Genomic DNA, 16,589 nt, shown 5'->3' with positions numbered 1-16,589 from the left:
CTTTGGAGAGGACTGGCTGCTGGCCTCTTGCCCCAGGATTATGGGCCCTATCATCAGCCCATGCAAAACTTAAGCTCCATGGCAATTGAACTGTATGTGTGTGGTCTGAGCGCCATTTAATAATATGCGCTCAGACCTAAGCTATCTGGGGATATGTTGCATGTCTTTATTTTATGTAGTAAATGTAACCTTGTGTATTTTATTGTATTTTATGTCTTTTTGCAACCATGTGTTCAATGGAGTCTGCCTCTATCCCTGGATATAATTTGATTATTTTCCCATTGTCTCCGGGAAAGAGGGCTCTGTAAAACTGGTTTGAGCCAGATAGCCATGTGCCAGCCAGGGCCCAAAAGATATTTTACTAACTTTTGAACCCCTGGTCTGATTCATGCCAGTTTTTAATATGTTGTTCCCCTGAATGGATTGATTGCGAATATGTAATTTTTATGTGAATGTGATGTATGGTTTTGGAGTTATGAAAGTTGGGTAGAAAGTATGTTTAACTGTATGTATAATTGAGTCTCCTCTCAGGATAAGGGGAGGGAATATGCTGGGTGTGTTTCTATTGTCCCATTGTGTGTTTAAAATGGTGATGTCTGTTCTGTTGTCCTCACATGTGTATTGGCGATCTCCTTTTGTCCTCAGAGATAATTGGATTGCTCTTCAGGTTGTCTGGACAGAGAGGAGGAAACCATGATGCATTGTGGGGATATGTTGTCCTATGTTACAGTCTTCATTCTGGTCCTCTGGGGGCGTGAACGATTGGTTGCTGTAGTTACATTGTATGTCTTGTTAATTACTGATTGGTTGTATTTCAAACCCCTGTGGGCAGTACTATGTTTGTTTTTTGTGAATAAAAGAGGCTGTACTTCAAGTACAGTCAGACCCCTGCTTGACCCTCAAAACGGAGCCTTGTCTCGTTATTGGGGGGATTCACTGTATGCTGTTAGAAGACCGATTGCCAGGATTGTATTCTTTCCCTGTTCGTCTGCTAGCAGCTATTCGTGAGGTTCCAGTTTGGAGTGCTACTTTGTACCCAGTTCGGGAGTTGGTGTATCCTGCAGTAGCTGTGCCTGTCTCTCAGAAAGGGGCTTATCGCCTAAACGGATTTTAACCCCTTGTCTGCTGAAACGGTCCGTTACATTGGTGGCAAGCAGCGGGATCGTTCCTACAGCCAGAAGGACAGCTACAGGAGACACCATTTCTGTGGATTCTACAATTTAAGGACAACGCATGTCCCAGTACAGCGTCCCTGACAGCAGCAGGATGGAACCAGCAGTGTTATATGAGGAGGAGGACCTGGATGGCCGGGATGCATTAAGGAAAGGCATCTGGTACCAGGCCCTGGATAATCTACAATACCAGCGGGGTGAGAGTCTCCCCAGTGAAGAGCAGCGGTTGCAGAAGCAAGTGGCCCTGCGGATGCCCTTCCTGGGAGAGCAGCCCCTGGAGGAATGGGTGAAGGAACTAGAGCACCGGGTATGGCAGGAGCTATGGCTGGAGGATGCCTACCAGGCGCTTTGGTGGTATATGGCACAGTATATACCCTGGACAGCCGAACATGACAAGCCAGAGGGAGAGGAGTTTTATGGTCCTGGCTTGTTATGGGAGTCCTTTGCAGAGCCTGACTTCGGGAGCCCTGCACAGTCCAGACTTCAGGACATTTTCTATGAGAGGGAGGCTAGGCATGAGTGGGATGACCCCCATGAGGTAGAGCAAGACCTGGCTCACCTAGCAACCCTGGAGTGGGAACTGGAGCAGGACTACCGAGATCTCTTCCACTCCATTGAGAAGGCTCAGCAGGACGGTAAGGTGACAGACCCAGATCCAGACCCATTCAGCTGGGCAGATATTGTAGAATGTTACTGGGAAGGACCCCAGGTGGCCGGTAGAGATGGGACCGAGGTCTCTCCGCCGGTCCTGCAGGGAATTGGGAGCCCAGTCTCCATTCCCCAGCGGCAGTGTGAAGTGCAGGGAGAGCAGAGCAGCGCCCTCCCTCCCCAGCGGCAGGCGGAGTTACAGGGGGCAGAGGTAGTTGTTCCTGCCCCCCAGCAGCAGCATGATTTTTTGGGAATTGGGAGCCCAGTCTCCTTTCCCCAGCAGCAGGCGGAGTTACAGGGGGCAGAGACAGTCGGTCCTGTCCCCCAGCGGCAGAGTGTCCAGCAGGGAATAGAGAGCCCAGTCTCCTTTCCCCAGCAGCAGGACACTGTATTGGGAGCGGAGACGGTCGGTCGCCCTCCCCAGCGGCTGGAAGTATGTATGGGAGAGGAGCTCGTTACCCCCTCTCCCCAGCGGCAGCTTAACGCACCAGGGGGAGACAGTAAGCCCCACAACAGTGCAGATGGGACCGTGGTCTCTGCACTTACAGCACAGGGGGTAGAGACAGTCGGTCTCCCCCTCCAACAACCAGGCTCCAACCAGGCTTCTTCCGTGGTAGCGCTGGCACCAGGGCAGAGTACCGCTGATACCTGCCCACAAAGCAACCTCCACTCTAAGCCAGGGAGCAACACAGAGACCAGGAGTACCAGCTTCCAACATAACCTTGGTGGACTCACTGGACAGAGACAGGCTACCAAATGCAACAGGTCCAGTATTGGGTTGAGGGTGGGCTGCCAGACTAACTCAGGTACCGACCGGCGTGAGGTCAGGTACCTGGTTAGTCTTCCCTGGGGGGGGAGATGTGTGGCGAAACCAACCTCGCCACTGGGCTTTGGAGAGGACTGGCTGCTGGCCTCTTGCCCCAGGATTATGGGCCCTATCATCAGCCCATGCAAAACTTAAGCTCCATGGCAATTGAACTGTATGTGTGTGGTCTGAGCGCCATTTAATAATATGCGCTCAGACCTAAGCTATCTGGGGATATGTTGCATGTCTTTATTTTATGTAGTAAATGTAACCTTGTGTATTTTATTGTATTTTATGTCTTTTTGCAACCATGTGCTCAATGGAGTCTGCCTCTATCCCTGGATATAATTTGATTATTTTCCCATTGTCTCCGGGAAAGAGGGCTCTGTAAAACTGGTTTGAGCCAGATAGCCATGTGCCAGCCAGGGCCCAAAAGATATTTTACTAACTTTTGAACCCCTGGTCTGATTCATGCCAGTTTTTAATATGTTGTTCCCCTGAATGGATTGATTGCGAATATGTAATTTTTATGTGAATGTGATGTATGGTTTTGGAGTTATGAAAGTTGGGTAGAAAGTATGTTTAACTGTATGTATAATTGAGTCTCCTCTCAGGATAAGGGGAGGGAATATGCTGGGTGTGTTTCTATTGTCCCATTGTGTGTTTAAAATGGTGATGTCTGTTCTGTTGTCCTCACATGTGTATCTGGACAGAGAGGAGGAAACCATGATGCATTGTGGGGATATGTTGTCCTATGTTACAGTCTTCATTCTGGTCCTCTGGGGGCGTGAACGATTGGTTGCTGTAGTTACATTGTATGTCTTGTTAATTACTGATTGGTTGTATTTCAAACCCCTGTGGGCAGTACTATGTTTGTTTTTTGTGAATAAAAGAGGCTGTACTTCAAGTACAGTCAGACCACTGCTTGACCCTCAAAACGGAGCCTTGTCTCGTTATTGGGGGGATTCACTGTATGCTGTTAGAAGACCGATTGCCAGGATTGTATTCTTTCCCTGTTCGTCTGCTAGCAGCTATTCGTGAGGTTCCAGTTTGGAGTGCTACTTTGTACCCAGTTCGGGAGTTGGTGTATCCTGCAGTAGCTGTGCCTGTCTCTCAGAAAGGGGCTTATCGCCTAAACGGATTTTAACCCCTTGTCTGCTGAAACGGTCCGTTACAACACCCCAAAACACATTGCCCTACTTCTTCTGAGTACGGCGATACCACATGTGTGACACTTTTTTGCAGCCTATGTGCCCAAAGGGGCCCAAATTCTAAAGAGCACCTTTAGGATTTCACAGGGCATTTTTTAGGTATTTGGATTCCAGACTTCTTCTCACGCTTTAGGTCACCTAAAATGCCAGGGCAGTATAAATACCCAACAAGTGACCCCATTTTGGAAAGAAGACACCCCAAGGTATTTCGTGATGGGCATAGTGAGTTCATGGAAGTTTTTTGTCACAAGTTAGTGGAATATAAGAAAAAAAAAAAAAAAAAAAACACATCATTTTCCGCTAACTTGTGACAAAAAATAAAAACTTCTATGAACTCACTATGCCCATCAGCGAATACCTTAGGGTGTCTACTTTCCGAAATGGGGTATTTGTGGGGTGTTTCTACTATCTGGGCATTGTAGAACCTCAGGAAACATGACAGGTGCTCAGAAAGTCAGAGCTGCTTCAAAATGCGGAAATACACATTTTTGTACCATAGTTTGTAAACGCTATAAATTTTGCGCAAACCAATAAATATACACTTATTGCATTTTTTTTATCAAAGACATGTAGAACATTAAATTTAGAGAAAAATTTATATAGAAATGTAGTTTTATTTGAAAAAATTTACAACTGAAAGTGAAAAATGTCAATTTCGATTAATAAAAAAAGTTAAAATGTCAGCAGCAATGAAATACCACCAAATGAAAGCTCTATTAGTGAGAAGAAAAGGAGGTAAAATTCATTTGGGTGGTAAGTTGTATGACCGAGCAATAAACCGTGAAAGTAGTGTAGTGCAGAATTGTAAAAAGTGGTCTGGTCATTAAGGGGGTTTAAGCTAGGGGAGCTGAGGTGGTTAAAGGCATGTGGTCCTAAAATTTGGATCAGCTGAAAAACAGCCTGTTTCAGTTTAATCGTTATTTTCAATTAATTGAATGCTCAAAATATGTTTTGTCTCACTCTCATTTCTTCTTGTTGCATGTTGAAGCTCTACTTGGAACCTTGTTAAGATCCAACAATGTAATATATGATTTTTTGCCATTTTTCAAGTGGTCTTAAACTTTTTCTTTTTTTCTTTTTTATTTATATTTTTATTGAAAATTTTCACAATATAACAGGGGATGTCAACATTTCAAGGTGTTGGCTCGCAGGCCACATCAGAGTGCTGATAAGCATGAAGTGGATACAAATTTAGGATCCAACATAATCCGACATAAAGCACAGTACACGAGCTAAGATACAAATCAGTTTCAAGCTACTCTAAGAAGGTTTCCGATATGCTAGATGTTTGTGAGACTTGAAAATTAAGACCCAGTCAGAGTGTTGAGGCCACGTAGATGGGCATTTTTAGACTATTGTTTGAGGGGTAGAGTTATCAGTGCAGGGTCTATGGTATGGTGAGTGTTTGTACAAGATAGTTACAGGGGTATTGCAGCTGACTGAGATTCTAGAGGTAAGTTAAGGTTTGGGGGATCTGTATTTAGACCACAGAGACCATTTTTTGAGGAAGGTCAAATGTGTGCGAGATTCCCAAGAGGATAATTCCTCGAACCTGTGTATCTGGTCAATTTTTTTAATCCATTGGTCTAGAGGTGGAACAGTAGTCAGGAGCCAAAATTTAGGAAGCTGGAGACGAGCTGCCAAAATCATTTGTGTAAATATATACGGAGGTTTGGCATTCGCCTTTTCCTGAGAAAATGAGAGGAGGGCAATTAACGGGGAGGGTTGAATTGTTGTACCACAAACACTATTGGCAATAGAGAAAACCTCACACCACCATTTCCGGATGGGAGGGCATGTCCACCAAATATGCAGGAAAGTTCCTCTCTCTCCCAGGCACCTCCAGCACTCCCGCTGCGTCAGAATTCAGGAAAATAGTTACAAAATTCTTACAAGATGGTACAATACGCCAGACAAGATATCGAGATATGCTGGTCTTAAACTTTTGATCAGGACTGTATTATAATGTAATTTAATTACGGAATGCAGAACAGATCCCTTTAGAGGCATTCCATTTTAATCCGTCCGAATAGAGTTCTATGGGCACAAATAACAGTTCTGTCTTGTTCCATTATGTAAGACAGAAAAAAAGGTCCTGTTTTGTCCTTAAACGGAACTCATATGTGAACCCACCCTAACATATAAAGACTTCCAGCCTGCCTCTTGTCTCTACCCCAGTCCCTGACAATGTACTGTATATGTGCCCTAACTATAACTGCCCACCACCCTGCTTAGGTGACTTTCTACACACAGGCGTCTTCAGTGCTCACTAGGCTGCTGAAGAAAGACTCTCCTTTGTAACACTCTGTTACAGCTTTTCTAATAAAACTCTTTAAATTTAAATAACAGTTACACTTTTAGACAAATTAAGATAATATACAGTATTGAGGAAGCATTAAGGTACATAAATAAGAGACTATCTTTTGGTTTTTGAAATAGGATTTGTCTGACATGTCTGTCTTAGTTAATACTTGTATTCCACATTAATTAACATGGAGCATCATTTCTCTGTTGGCCCTAACTATAACTATAATCAATTAAATTTATTAATAATACTAGTCAAATATATAAAATACATTCATAAAAACATAACCATAAAATACATTGTCACGGTCCCTCATATATTTTGGGTTGTGGAGCTCACGCAACCTCCTAAAAATGATGACACAGTTAATATATTGCGATATTCTCTGTAACAAAGCGAATTTCCAGTGTGCTAATGAAGATTCCACACTGTTTAGCGTATCAATATTAGATGTGCTTGGTGTAGGATATAGTTCACATATGGCTATAGAGTCAAACTTCAACTGCAATATTGCTCTTATAACAAAGTTCGAGTGATTGTTTTGCCAAACGTCCAACGATGTTAGACAATACACCTGATTCTTTAGCTTTATATTCAGTGTATTTTAGATAGAACAAATATTAGGAGGACTCACACTTATGTGCTTCTCTCACACTGCTTTCATACAGTTTTGTATATACTGGCACACGTGCGAGTCCTGCGTACACGCGGTTTACTTTTTTGTTGTACTTTTTATAATTGCTGTAATGCGTTATTGCGCTTCTTACCGGTCTCCGGTCGATGCAGTAGTATATACTGTGGTGCACTATTCGTGCTTCTTACTAGTCTCCGGTTAATACGGTAGTATAGGCGTGAATCCGGGGTTATGCTGTGTGCTGTGTGTCCATTATCCATCATTCAAGAAGACTCTGTGTCCGTGCCGGCACTTTGCGCTTGCGCAGTCCAACTTCCTGCACTCTAATCGTGGTTTTAGATTTCTTTTCTTTTGCTTTATTCTTGGAAAGAGAATACGACTTCTGTGTCCAATACAATGTTACAAACCAGATGCATTTCGAAACTGCAGTGGTTTCTTCCTCAGTGGCAAAAGATATATAAAAAGATATATAGTATATAAATCTTTTGCCACTGAGGAAGAAACCACTGCGGTTTCGAAACGCGTCTGGTTTGTAACATTGTATTGGACACAGAAGTCATATTCTCTTTGCAAGAATAAAGCGAAAGAAAAGAAATCTAAAATAACGATTGGCGTGCAGGAAGATGGACTGTGCAAGCGCCAAGTGCCAGCACGAACACAGAGTCTTCTTATGTCATACTTATGTCAATGCAATATTTAAATTTTTCCTTTTCAAGAAATTAGCAAAGATTTCTAAAATTCTGTTTTCACTTTGTCGTTATGGGGTACTTAGCACGAGACTACAACATAACAAAATGTGGAAAAAGTAAAAGGGTCTAAAGACTTTCCAAATGCATTGTATTTGTATAGAATTACATTTATCAGCATTCATAGGAAAGTTTTCTATTTTAGGAACTTCCATGTATGGAATGACGTATGGATGAAAAGACCCGACCTTCCTAGTGGATATGATGGCTGGCAAGCAATCGATGCAACCCCACAAGAGCCAAGTGAAGGTAAGATGTAAGGTGAAAGATGAAGAGGAGAATTTATCATGAGAGGAATTTTTGAAGCCAGTTTGAGACTGCATTACTGGAATTTGGGCCATGTTTATCTAACATTACATACTGAGACATTTGGCACATTTTAAAAAATATCACTTTTTTCAATTTTGCCGCCTATTGGAGTAAGTTAGCAAGTTGCATTTGATAAATATGGTGTAAACCTACTTGTCTTACCATGCCCACGTTCCCGCCCACATATGACTTATATATGGCAGTTTTTGGGTGCAACGTTTTACATTCAGGAAGCATGGTACCTCACTAGCAAGAAGAGATGAGAAGAGTCTTGGTTGAGAAGAGGAATTTTCAATTTTACATACACTATAGCACATAAGAGAGGAATCTGAAAAGTGGTTGATGATTATAATATGAGAATAAGTTTAAGTGCGTTGCGGGTTGATGAAGAATAAGTCCTCATTCAGACGACCAATGTTCATGTTCAGGGCTGTCTGGGTGTAGAACGGGCAGCATCGGATTGATCCCTAACATATTAGTGAGTGGGCCCGAGAAAATCACAGCATGCATCATGAGGTCCAATTTTCCTGCAAGTCTCACCCATTCCATTGAATGGGTGCACAAGAAAAATGAGCCGCACAAGGATGCCATCTATGTGTGGACTGTTTAAAAACTCGCCCGGAACACAGATGAGTTTCAGGTCGGTCAATTGAGAGAGTCCTAAGGTTAGGTTAGGTTAGGTTAGGGTCGAGAGTCAACCCAATATTTTAAGCTGGAGTGACTTGTATCAGAAAAGAGTACCAAAGAAATGTTGAAAGCACCACAAATGGTTCACTCAGGGATCATGCAAAAGTCAAATCAAACAGGTGAGCTTCAATCCATTCAAGGAATATCCATAAAACAGTCAGTGGATGTCAAAATCTTGAAGAATCTTCCTTTTTATGCAGGCATAAATTTTACAGAAAAGCAATGTTTCAACTTAAGAGTTTGCGGTGGCAGCAAAGTTCATGAGATGTTACCAAATCACATACACATGCTGCATAAAAAATTTGCATGGAATGAATGTTCCGATTTTGAATCTGCAGAATATCAATTTCTGTGGCAATTTTTCACCGCAAGCCATGAACAATGGTGATGTTTGTCTATGGAGAATGACTGGCATTCCTCTATCTGTCCACCTCTAGGCATCTTCCAGTGTGGTCCCTGTTCTCTGACAGCTATCAAAAATGGAATGGTATATCTGCCATATGATGCCAAGTTTGTGTTTGCTGAAGTAAATGCTGACAAGATTGAATGGATGGTGAAAGAAATAGATGGAGATGAGGAGTATATTGTGGTAAAGGAGGAGAAAAAGACCATTGGGAAATTCATCAGCACAAAGTCCGTCAATAAGAATGCGAGACAAGATATTACATTAGAATACAAACACAGAGAGGGTAAGTAGCTGCCTAGTATACCCTTATATATTATACGTGCATATAACACACCCAAGCATGGAAGGCTTGAAGCTTTACTCGCTGTACTTTCTTATGTGTGTGTAATTAAAGGGCATCTGTCAGCAGATTTGTACCTATGGCTGACCTGTTACATGTGTACTTGGCAGCTGAGGGCATCTGTGTTGGTCCCATGTTCATATGTGCCTGTATTGCTGAGAAAAATTATGTTTTAATATATGCAAATGACCCTCTAGGAGCAACGGGCGGCGTTAACATTACACCTGGAGGCTCTGCTCTCTCTGCAACTGCTGTGTCCTCTGCACTTTGATTGACAGGACCAGCCAGTGTAAACGTCATCCTGCCTATCCTGTCTATCAAAGTTGAGAGGGTGCGGCAGTTGCACAGAGAGCAGAGGATCTAGGAGTAACGGCAACACCCCCGTTGCTCCTAGAGGTTCGTTTGCATATATTAAAGCATCAGCAAAGCATGGACATATGAACATGAGACCAACACAGATGCGTTCAGCTGCCAAGCGCACATACAACAGGTCACAGTTTTATAGGTACAAATCTGCTGACAGATGCCCTTTAAGGATTCATGGACTATTAACTTCAATAATAAGGAATTTACTGTGGCTAGCCAGCAGGAAGAAACTTAAAGAGGTTGTCAAGGACTCAAGATGTCATCAATATCAGATTGTTGGGGTTCTGACTCCCAGCATCCTAATGATAAAGTGTTAGAAGGAGTCACAGTGCTCAGATGAGCATTGCGGACTCTTCATACTATACCAACCACAGCGTCATACATTGTATAGCGGCCGTTCTTGGCATTGCAGTTAAGTCCCACTTGGATGGGACTGAGCTGCAGAAAGGCCATGTGACTGATGGGCATCATATCAAAGGAAGAGGCCTTGGCCCCCTTTCAACAGCTTATTGGCAGGTGTGCTGGGACTCAGAACCCCACCAATCTTGGTATTGACCTTGAAGATAGGCCACCAGTATTAACCCCTTTGCGATCAGTCTGTTTTGAGCCTTACTGACCAAGTGTTTTTCTTCCTTTTTCCAATTGCTATAACTTTTTTATTTTTCCATCTATATAGCTGTATGAGGGCTTGTTTTTTGCGGGACAACTTGTAGTTTTTAGTGGCGCTATTTTAGAGTACACAAAACTGTCTGATTAACTTTTATAAACTTTTTCTGTGAGGGAGATGGGAAAAACAGTAATACTGCCACTGAGTTTTTAAGTTATAAATTTTACAGTGTTCATGTTTCGGTACAGATAACATAATATCTTTATTCTCTGGGTCAGTACGATTACAGTGATACCAAATATATATATTTTTTTACATTTTTACTACTTTTGTGCAATAAAGAAAGTCTTTTTTGCATTGCCACTTCCCAAGACCCATAACTTTTTTTTATTTTTCTTTCGATGCAGTTGTGTGAGGGCTTGATTTTTGTGGGACAACTTTTCATTTTCATTGGTATTATTTTGTAGTAAATTAAGCTTTTTGATTGCTTGTTATTAAGTTTTTTTTCGGTGGCAATTAAGAATAAGAATTGACTAGCAATTCATTTTTTTTTCTTTTACGGCGTTCACCATAGAGAATAATTTACATGATATGTATGTAGTGCTGGTCGTTAGAGACACAGCGATACCAAACATATGGGGGCAATTTGTTTTCATTGAAAAGCATATTTTTTTACCACTTGACCACATGAGGACTATAACAGATAACATGTTGATTGTTTTTAAAATACAATGCACTATCCCTATAGTGCATTGCATTTTAATGTAAGTGCTTTACTGAGCCCAGCCAGTCTTTACACACATCGGCACCCCGCAAACACATTTGCGGGGTGCCGATTGGAGACAGAGGGAGTCCGCTCCCTCCGTCACCGCTTTACATTCGGCGGGCACCATTGCTCATGGCATGTAAGGGTTTAAACAGCCCGGATCAGCACTCCTGCTGGTCCGAGCTGTTAGAACAGGAGCGCGGCTCTAGTGAGAGCCAAGACCCCGCTCCGCAGGGGGCCCATGCAGCGCTTAGACAGCCTAAGGCTCCTTAGTGACCGTTGTAAAAAGGCATATGGGTGGTCACTAAGGGGTTAAAGGTAGAATCACATGCAAGCAGTTAGTAATAGGCAATATAAAACTATTCGCACTGACGGAACCCTCAATCAGCGGCCATTTTTAGAGCGCAGTGCCGGCACACAGGCCAGTGAACCTGCATGTACACATTAATTATTCAGATTAACCTTTTAAGCCTCATTCACATATCAGTGTTTTGATCAATGATTTCTATACGTGATTGTGAGCCAAAACCAGGAGTGGAGCCTCCACAGACATAAGGTATAAAGCCTCATTCGCACGTCAATGTTTGGTCAGTGATTTCCATCAGTGATTTGAGCCAAAACCAGGATTGGAAACTCCACAGACATAAGGTATAAGGGAAAGATCTGCACCTGGTCTGTGTTTTGAGCCGCACCTGGTTTTGGATAAAAATCACTGATGGAAATCACTGATCGAACACTGACTGTGTGAATGAGGCATTCGGAAAAGAGCTGCACCTGATTTGGGCTGAAAATCACTGACGTGTGAACAAGGCATAAGACATCAGTGCTTATTACTAGCTGCACATTTGCTGGTACCAGCACACGTACAGCTACTAATATAAACTAGCCAACCCTTTTGAACCCCAGCTTTAAAGGTGTTTTCTGGGACTTTAGTCTCATATGATGACAGCTCAGTAAGCCTTAACTATATGGTCTACTATGCAATATCCATTTGTAACATGGCAACCTATGCACGTTGTATGTAATTTATAGCATACAGTTGAATACATCTGGAGATTTTCCCGGAAAATGTAAAAACTGTAAACCACAAATGCAATGTGAACAGAGCCCATTGAGAATATTAGACAAGGACTAATCAAAACTGTTGACTTGTTACAGGGGCAGACTGGGAACTTAAAGGGGCCCTGGAAAAAAAAATCATAAAAGTGGCCCCATTTTGTAGTCTGGTCCAAATTGATGGAAGGCAGGGCCAGCAATACGATATTGTGGCACATTATACTACCACAACAGAGCTAAATACAACAGTCCATCACAAAATACTGCCAGCAGCACAAGATACATCCCCAAAAGCTTCCACTGGCCGGCCTGGGGAACAGGCCCACCGGGAAATTTCCCTGTAAGGTCTATGGCCAATCTGCCCCTGACCTGTTATTCTACTGTACTTTTTAATAATTTATTTTTACAGAAATATGGTAAATTCTGCACTTAGAGACAGTTGTGCATTAAAGTGGTTTCCTACATACAAACTAATCCCTTAGCCCGCTTTTACCCAGTCAGTGTTTGATCAGTGGTTTCCAGCAATGGTTTTGAGTCACAAACACAGAACAGGTACAGATCTTTCCATTGTACCTTATTTCTGTATAGGATCAGCTTCTGGTTTTCTCACAATCACTGATCAAACACTGACCGTGGAAACATCTTCATAAAATTTCACTTACCGATGTTTTGTAGTCAAAACTTATGATATATCGAGGCAGTATAAATGTGACGTATAACTTATTCATTTATCTTTGTTGTCCAGGTTCAGCAGAAGAGAGGGAGACTTTCCAAACTGCCTGCTCTCACCTAAAGTCCGACGCTTGCCTAGTGTTTTCAGCGCCCCCTCCACGTGCCATTAAGATACAGATCACAGGAGAAAAGGAGTTACCTCCTGGGAAGCCCTTGTCCCTTAATATATTAGTTGAAAATGAATCAAATGAGTCAAAAACAGTGACTGTCACTGCCGGCTGTCAGCTTCAGGCCTATACAGGCAAAATTATAGCCTCACTGGCATCCATCGTACAGACTGTGGAACTGGCAGAGAAACAAGGTATTTTGAGCACATTTATCAAATCTTCTACGCCAGTTTTTTGGTGTAAAAATGTCGCATGTGCAACATTTGCTGACTTTTTGTGAGCTTTGGCTTCACAAAGAAAGTTGCAGCCAGTGGCAACTTCATGCCAGGTAACCCCCAGGTGTACTTTCACCGACATAGGTGCACTTTCATAAATTAAAGGTTCATAAATTTGGCGCAAGTTAGGATAGCAACTCCAATATTAAAATGAACTGACTTGACAGCTCCATTGTACTGAAGTGATGCAGTCAGTCCTAATTTTTATCTCTGTTTATTCTCAACCTTCTGGTTCACTAAAACAGTGCTTCAAAATCCAGGTGTCATTTACATAGGAGAACCCCTATTGCAGAATAAATCCATGTTTATGATGAGCGAAGCGAACTTCTGATGTTACATCTAAAGTCGCTTTGTTCAAAACTTCCGATTAATACTGTACGGAGAACCATCGCCGTGCAGTATTAAAAAGTATGGGCTCCGATGAGTCAAAGTCACACGAGACTTCATAGAATAACTTCGGTAGTTGATTTTTAAAGTGGAAAAACACTTTAAAAATTGGAACCGGACTCGGGTTCGGTTCCAACTTTTAAAGTGATTTTCCATTTTAAAAATCAACTACCGAAGTGAAGTCACGCGCGACTGAGTGAATAATTGACTTTGGATCTTCGGAGCCCATACATTCTAGTACTGTAAGGAGACGGATCACCGTACAGTATTACGGATAAGGGAAAAGTTGTCCTAATGAGACAACCCTTTAAGTACCAAGATAAGCCTCGTCCTTAAAAGGGTTAAAAAGTAGCTTTCAGCTCTCCTGACTTGTGCTTAAGTAAATACTTGTATTTCTTATGTAATAACTATTCTGGAGCATCTTTTCTTAGAACTTTGTAGTATGGTGTTCTTTTTTTTTTTCATCTTCCTTTCATTTTCTTGCTGCATCACGTGTAGTTGCTACCATCCCTGTGATCGTTGCTGCTGATCAGTACATGAAGTCTATGACCTTAGTAGATGATGAGCTCATGATCAGACTTAATGTCATAACGGAAACTAAAGACGGACAAGAAAAAAATAGCGAGTGCCTGGTCATGCCATTTCTTTACCCACCAATTATTGTGGAGGTAAGTTTTGTCTATGAGATCATATGCAATTCTCTTTCTTCTCAGCGATATAAAAAATATGTTTCCACTAAAGATAAAGCTAACTGCAGTAAACAGGGTACGGTCACAGGGTCAGGTTTTCTGATGCAGTTTTGAAAGCCAAAACCAGGAGTGGATCATAAAAGGAGAGAATGTATAAAGAACAGATACGACTTCTCCTCTTATTTAATTCACTCCTGGTTTTGACTTCTAAAACTGCATCAGGAAACCTGACCTTGTGGCCGTGCCCTTAGATCCTAATGTTTTCATGAGCCTTACTGGTGTTTCTAATAGACTGGGTATCCATTATAATTATTGTTTGCCTTGACCCTGAGAGAAAAGGCACAAGAGGTATTTGGTACCTGCATCTCTTCATATGCAAGAACCAGTACAGAGTTCCTTCTTTGCAAGGAGGCACTTAGGCACTCCATACATGTGGAGATCATCTCCCTGGTAGAATACCTCCATAATACCACAACGGATGGGGCATACCACATTTCTTTCTGTCAGCTTCAAATATTAACATATGGAAAACAAATATACATGCCTCCATATAAAATAGGAAATATACCAAGGTAGGCCCAATGCACCTCTATGGGTGAACCTTAATAATCTGGAGTACAAAAGCCCATAACGTAGAAACTAATATCCACATTTGGCCAAACTAAGGAGTGAAAAAAGTAATGACACCCCATATGTTTTTTATTTTTATTTTGTAAAATGTGTGGACAAATGTATTTACTTTTTCTATAGAAATACAATTGTGTGTGTGATTTTTTTTTTATTAAATAGGGTGGAGTTGGATGAGAAGTAATACATGCAAGACAAAAAACTTGCCTCAATCAGCTGCAGCCTGTGTGGGGCCAGTGTATGCCTTGATCTAGGTATCTCGGGGTTATGTCCCACCTGGTACTAGAAGATCAATGGCAATTGAAAACTTATGTTTTGATCGATTCACTCAAACTACAGCCCAGCACATACTGTAGAACTTCCTGTGATTTCAGTTGTTGTCATATACAAACATCCTCATGGATATAGCAGATTAAATGACCCATAATCACTTAGGTTCACACACTGGTCAAAATACCTTATGATTTTTTTTTTTCTTGCTGTAATAAAAATCACATCTATGATCAGTATCCCCTTATGTTTTCCACCAGATGCCAGAAACTGGAAAGATTAATGAAGATTTTACCTGTACATTCACATTTAAGAATACACTAAGTGTTCCATTAGAGAAGTGCCAGCTACATGTGGAAGGACTTGGCATCTTCCGACTTGAGAAGTTTGATCAAGGGTAAGTGAAGCATTCTTACAATGACACACTTATTGACTGGAAAGACAAAGCCTAGGTGCAATCAGTCTTTTCTTGTACAAATAAGAAGACTTGTGATTTCTGGGGAAAGGGGCTTAATAAATGATTTGGAAAGCTATAATCCTGAACTTCAAGGACCATGCAGGGGAACATTCTGGAACCACAATCTTGGGTACCATCAGAACTTGTCCTTCCCATGAGTATATGGATAAGGGCACTGAAGAACCACTTTGTTAATAGTTACCTACTTACAAATTGGTTGTGTGATGGTTGTATTTACTATCCCTGTAATCTGAAGTTTGCATTTTTGTGCATTTTTTTATTTTGATGTTCTCATCCATAGGGATGTTAGACCTGGGGGAATCTTTCGTTCCAAGATTATTTGTGCCCCTAAGAGAGCTGGAGAAAAGAAGATAGTAGCGGAGCTCATTTCCAAGCAAATTAAAGGAATTCGTGCAGAGAAGATAATTAACATCACTAATTAAATCTTGAAGCGGTGTATTTCAACGTACGTTAAAATGGAGGCCTTGTTGCATTTGGTGCAGATGGTTTTGACAAAGCACTTATGACGAATACAAAATAAAAACTATATGAATTGTGGAAAATCATCCTATATCCAGATTTCATGGACTCTTCTTTTTGCTAGATGAATGTAGATGTTGTGACTGATAAGCAAAAAGTCTAAATTCATGAATTATTTAGTAAAACAATGTCAATAGAAGCACATTACACACTGTCACAGTAATAATCTTCATAGGATCTTGGGGTTCACATACTTTACAAGGCACCCACAGAAGTCAACTTTGCATGTGAAAATAACAGGCTGCAGTAAGCTGAAGTGATCCAGTCACGAGATCAAATGCGCTAAATGAATGAATTAAATTCATGGATATCACCTTACAGGCAGTTCATATAGACAACGTAATAACTGTGCCATAATCAGAGACAGTAGCAAAAATGGTGGCAGTTGGCAGCTATCTAGGGCACCTTGAGGGGGATGGTGCAATTTATGGATTAAAAAACAACACT

General features: G+C 41.6%; 1 protein-coding gene across 2 annotated transcripts in view; it reads left to right on the top strand.

Moving 5' to 3' along the window:
• The window catches only part of TGM4 (transglutaminase 4), a 58,820-nt gene extending 42,494 nt beyond the window's left edge, over positions 1 to 16,326 (top strand). For both annotated transcript variants that reach the window (XM_040433597.1, XM_040433598.1), the window contains 6 exons: positions 7,667 to 7,770; positions 8,955 to 9,206; positions 12,804 to 13,091; positions 14,058 to 14,227; positions 15,406 to 15,542; positions 15,904 to 16,326. In XM_040433597.1, coding sequence (XP_040289531.1) covers positions 7,667 to 7,770; positions 8,955 to 9,206; positions 12,804 to 13,091; positions 14,058 to 14,227; positions 15,406 to 15,542; positions 15,904 to 16,045 — 1,093 coding nt within the window. In that variant the 3' untranslated portion in view covers positions 16,046 to 16,326. The remainder of the gene's footprint in view (positions 1 to 7,666; positions 7,771 to 8,954; positions 9,207 to 12,803; positions 13,092 to 14,057; positions 14,228 to 15,405; positions 15,543 to 15,903) is intronic.
• The last annotated feature ends 263 nt before the right edge of the window (positions 16,327 to 16,589 follow it).

This window comes from Bufo bufo, chromosome 5 (assembly GCF_905171765.1).
Source record: "Bufo bufo chromosome 5, aBufBuf1.1, whole genome shotgun sequence".
Classification (NCBI taxonomy): domain Eukaryota; kingdom Metazoa; phylum Chordata; class Amphibia; order Anura; family Bufonidae; genus Bufo; species Bufo bufo.
This window is presented reverse-complemented; position numbering and strand designations above follow the sequence as displayed.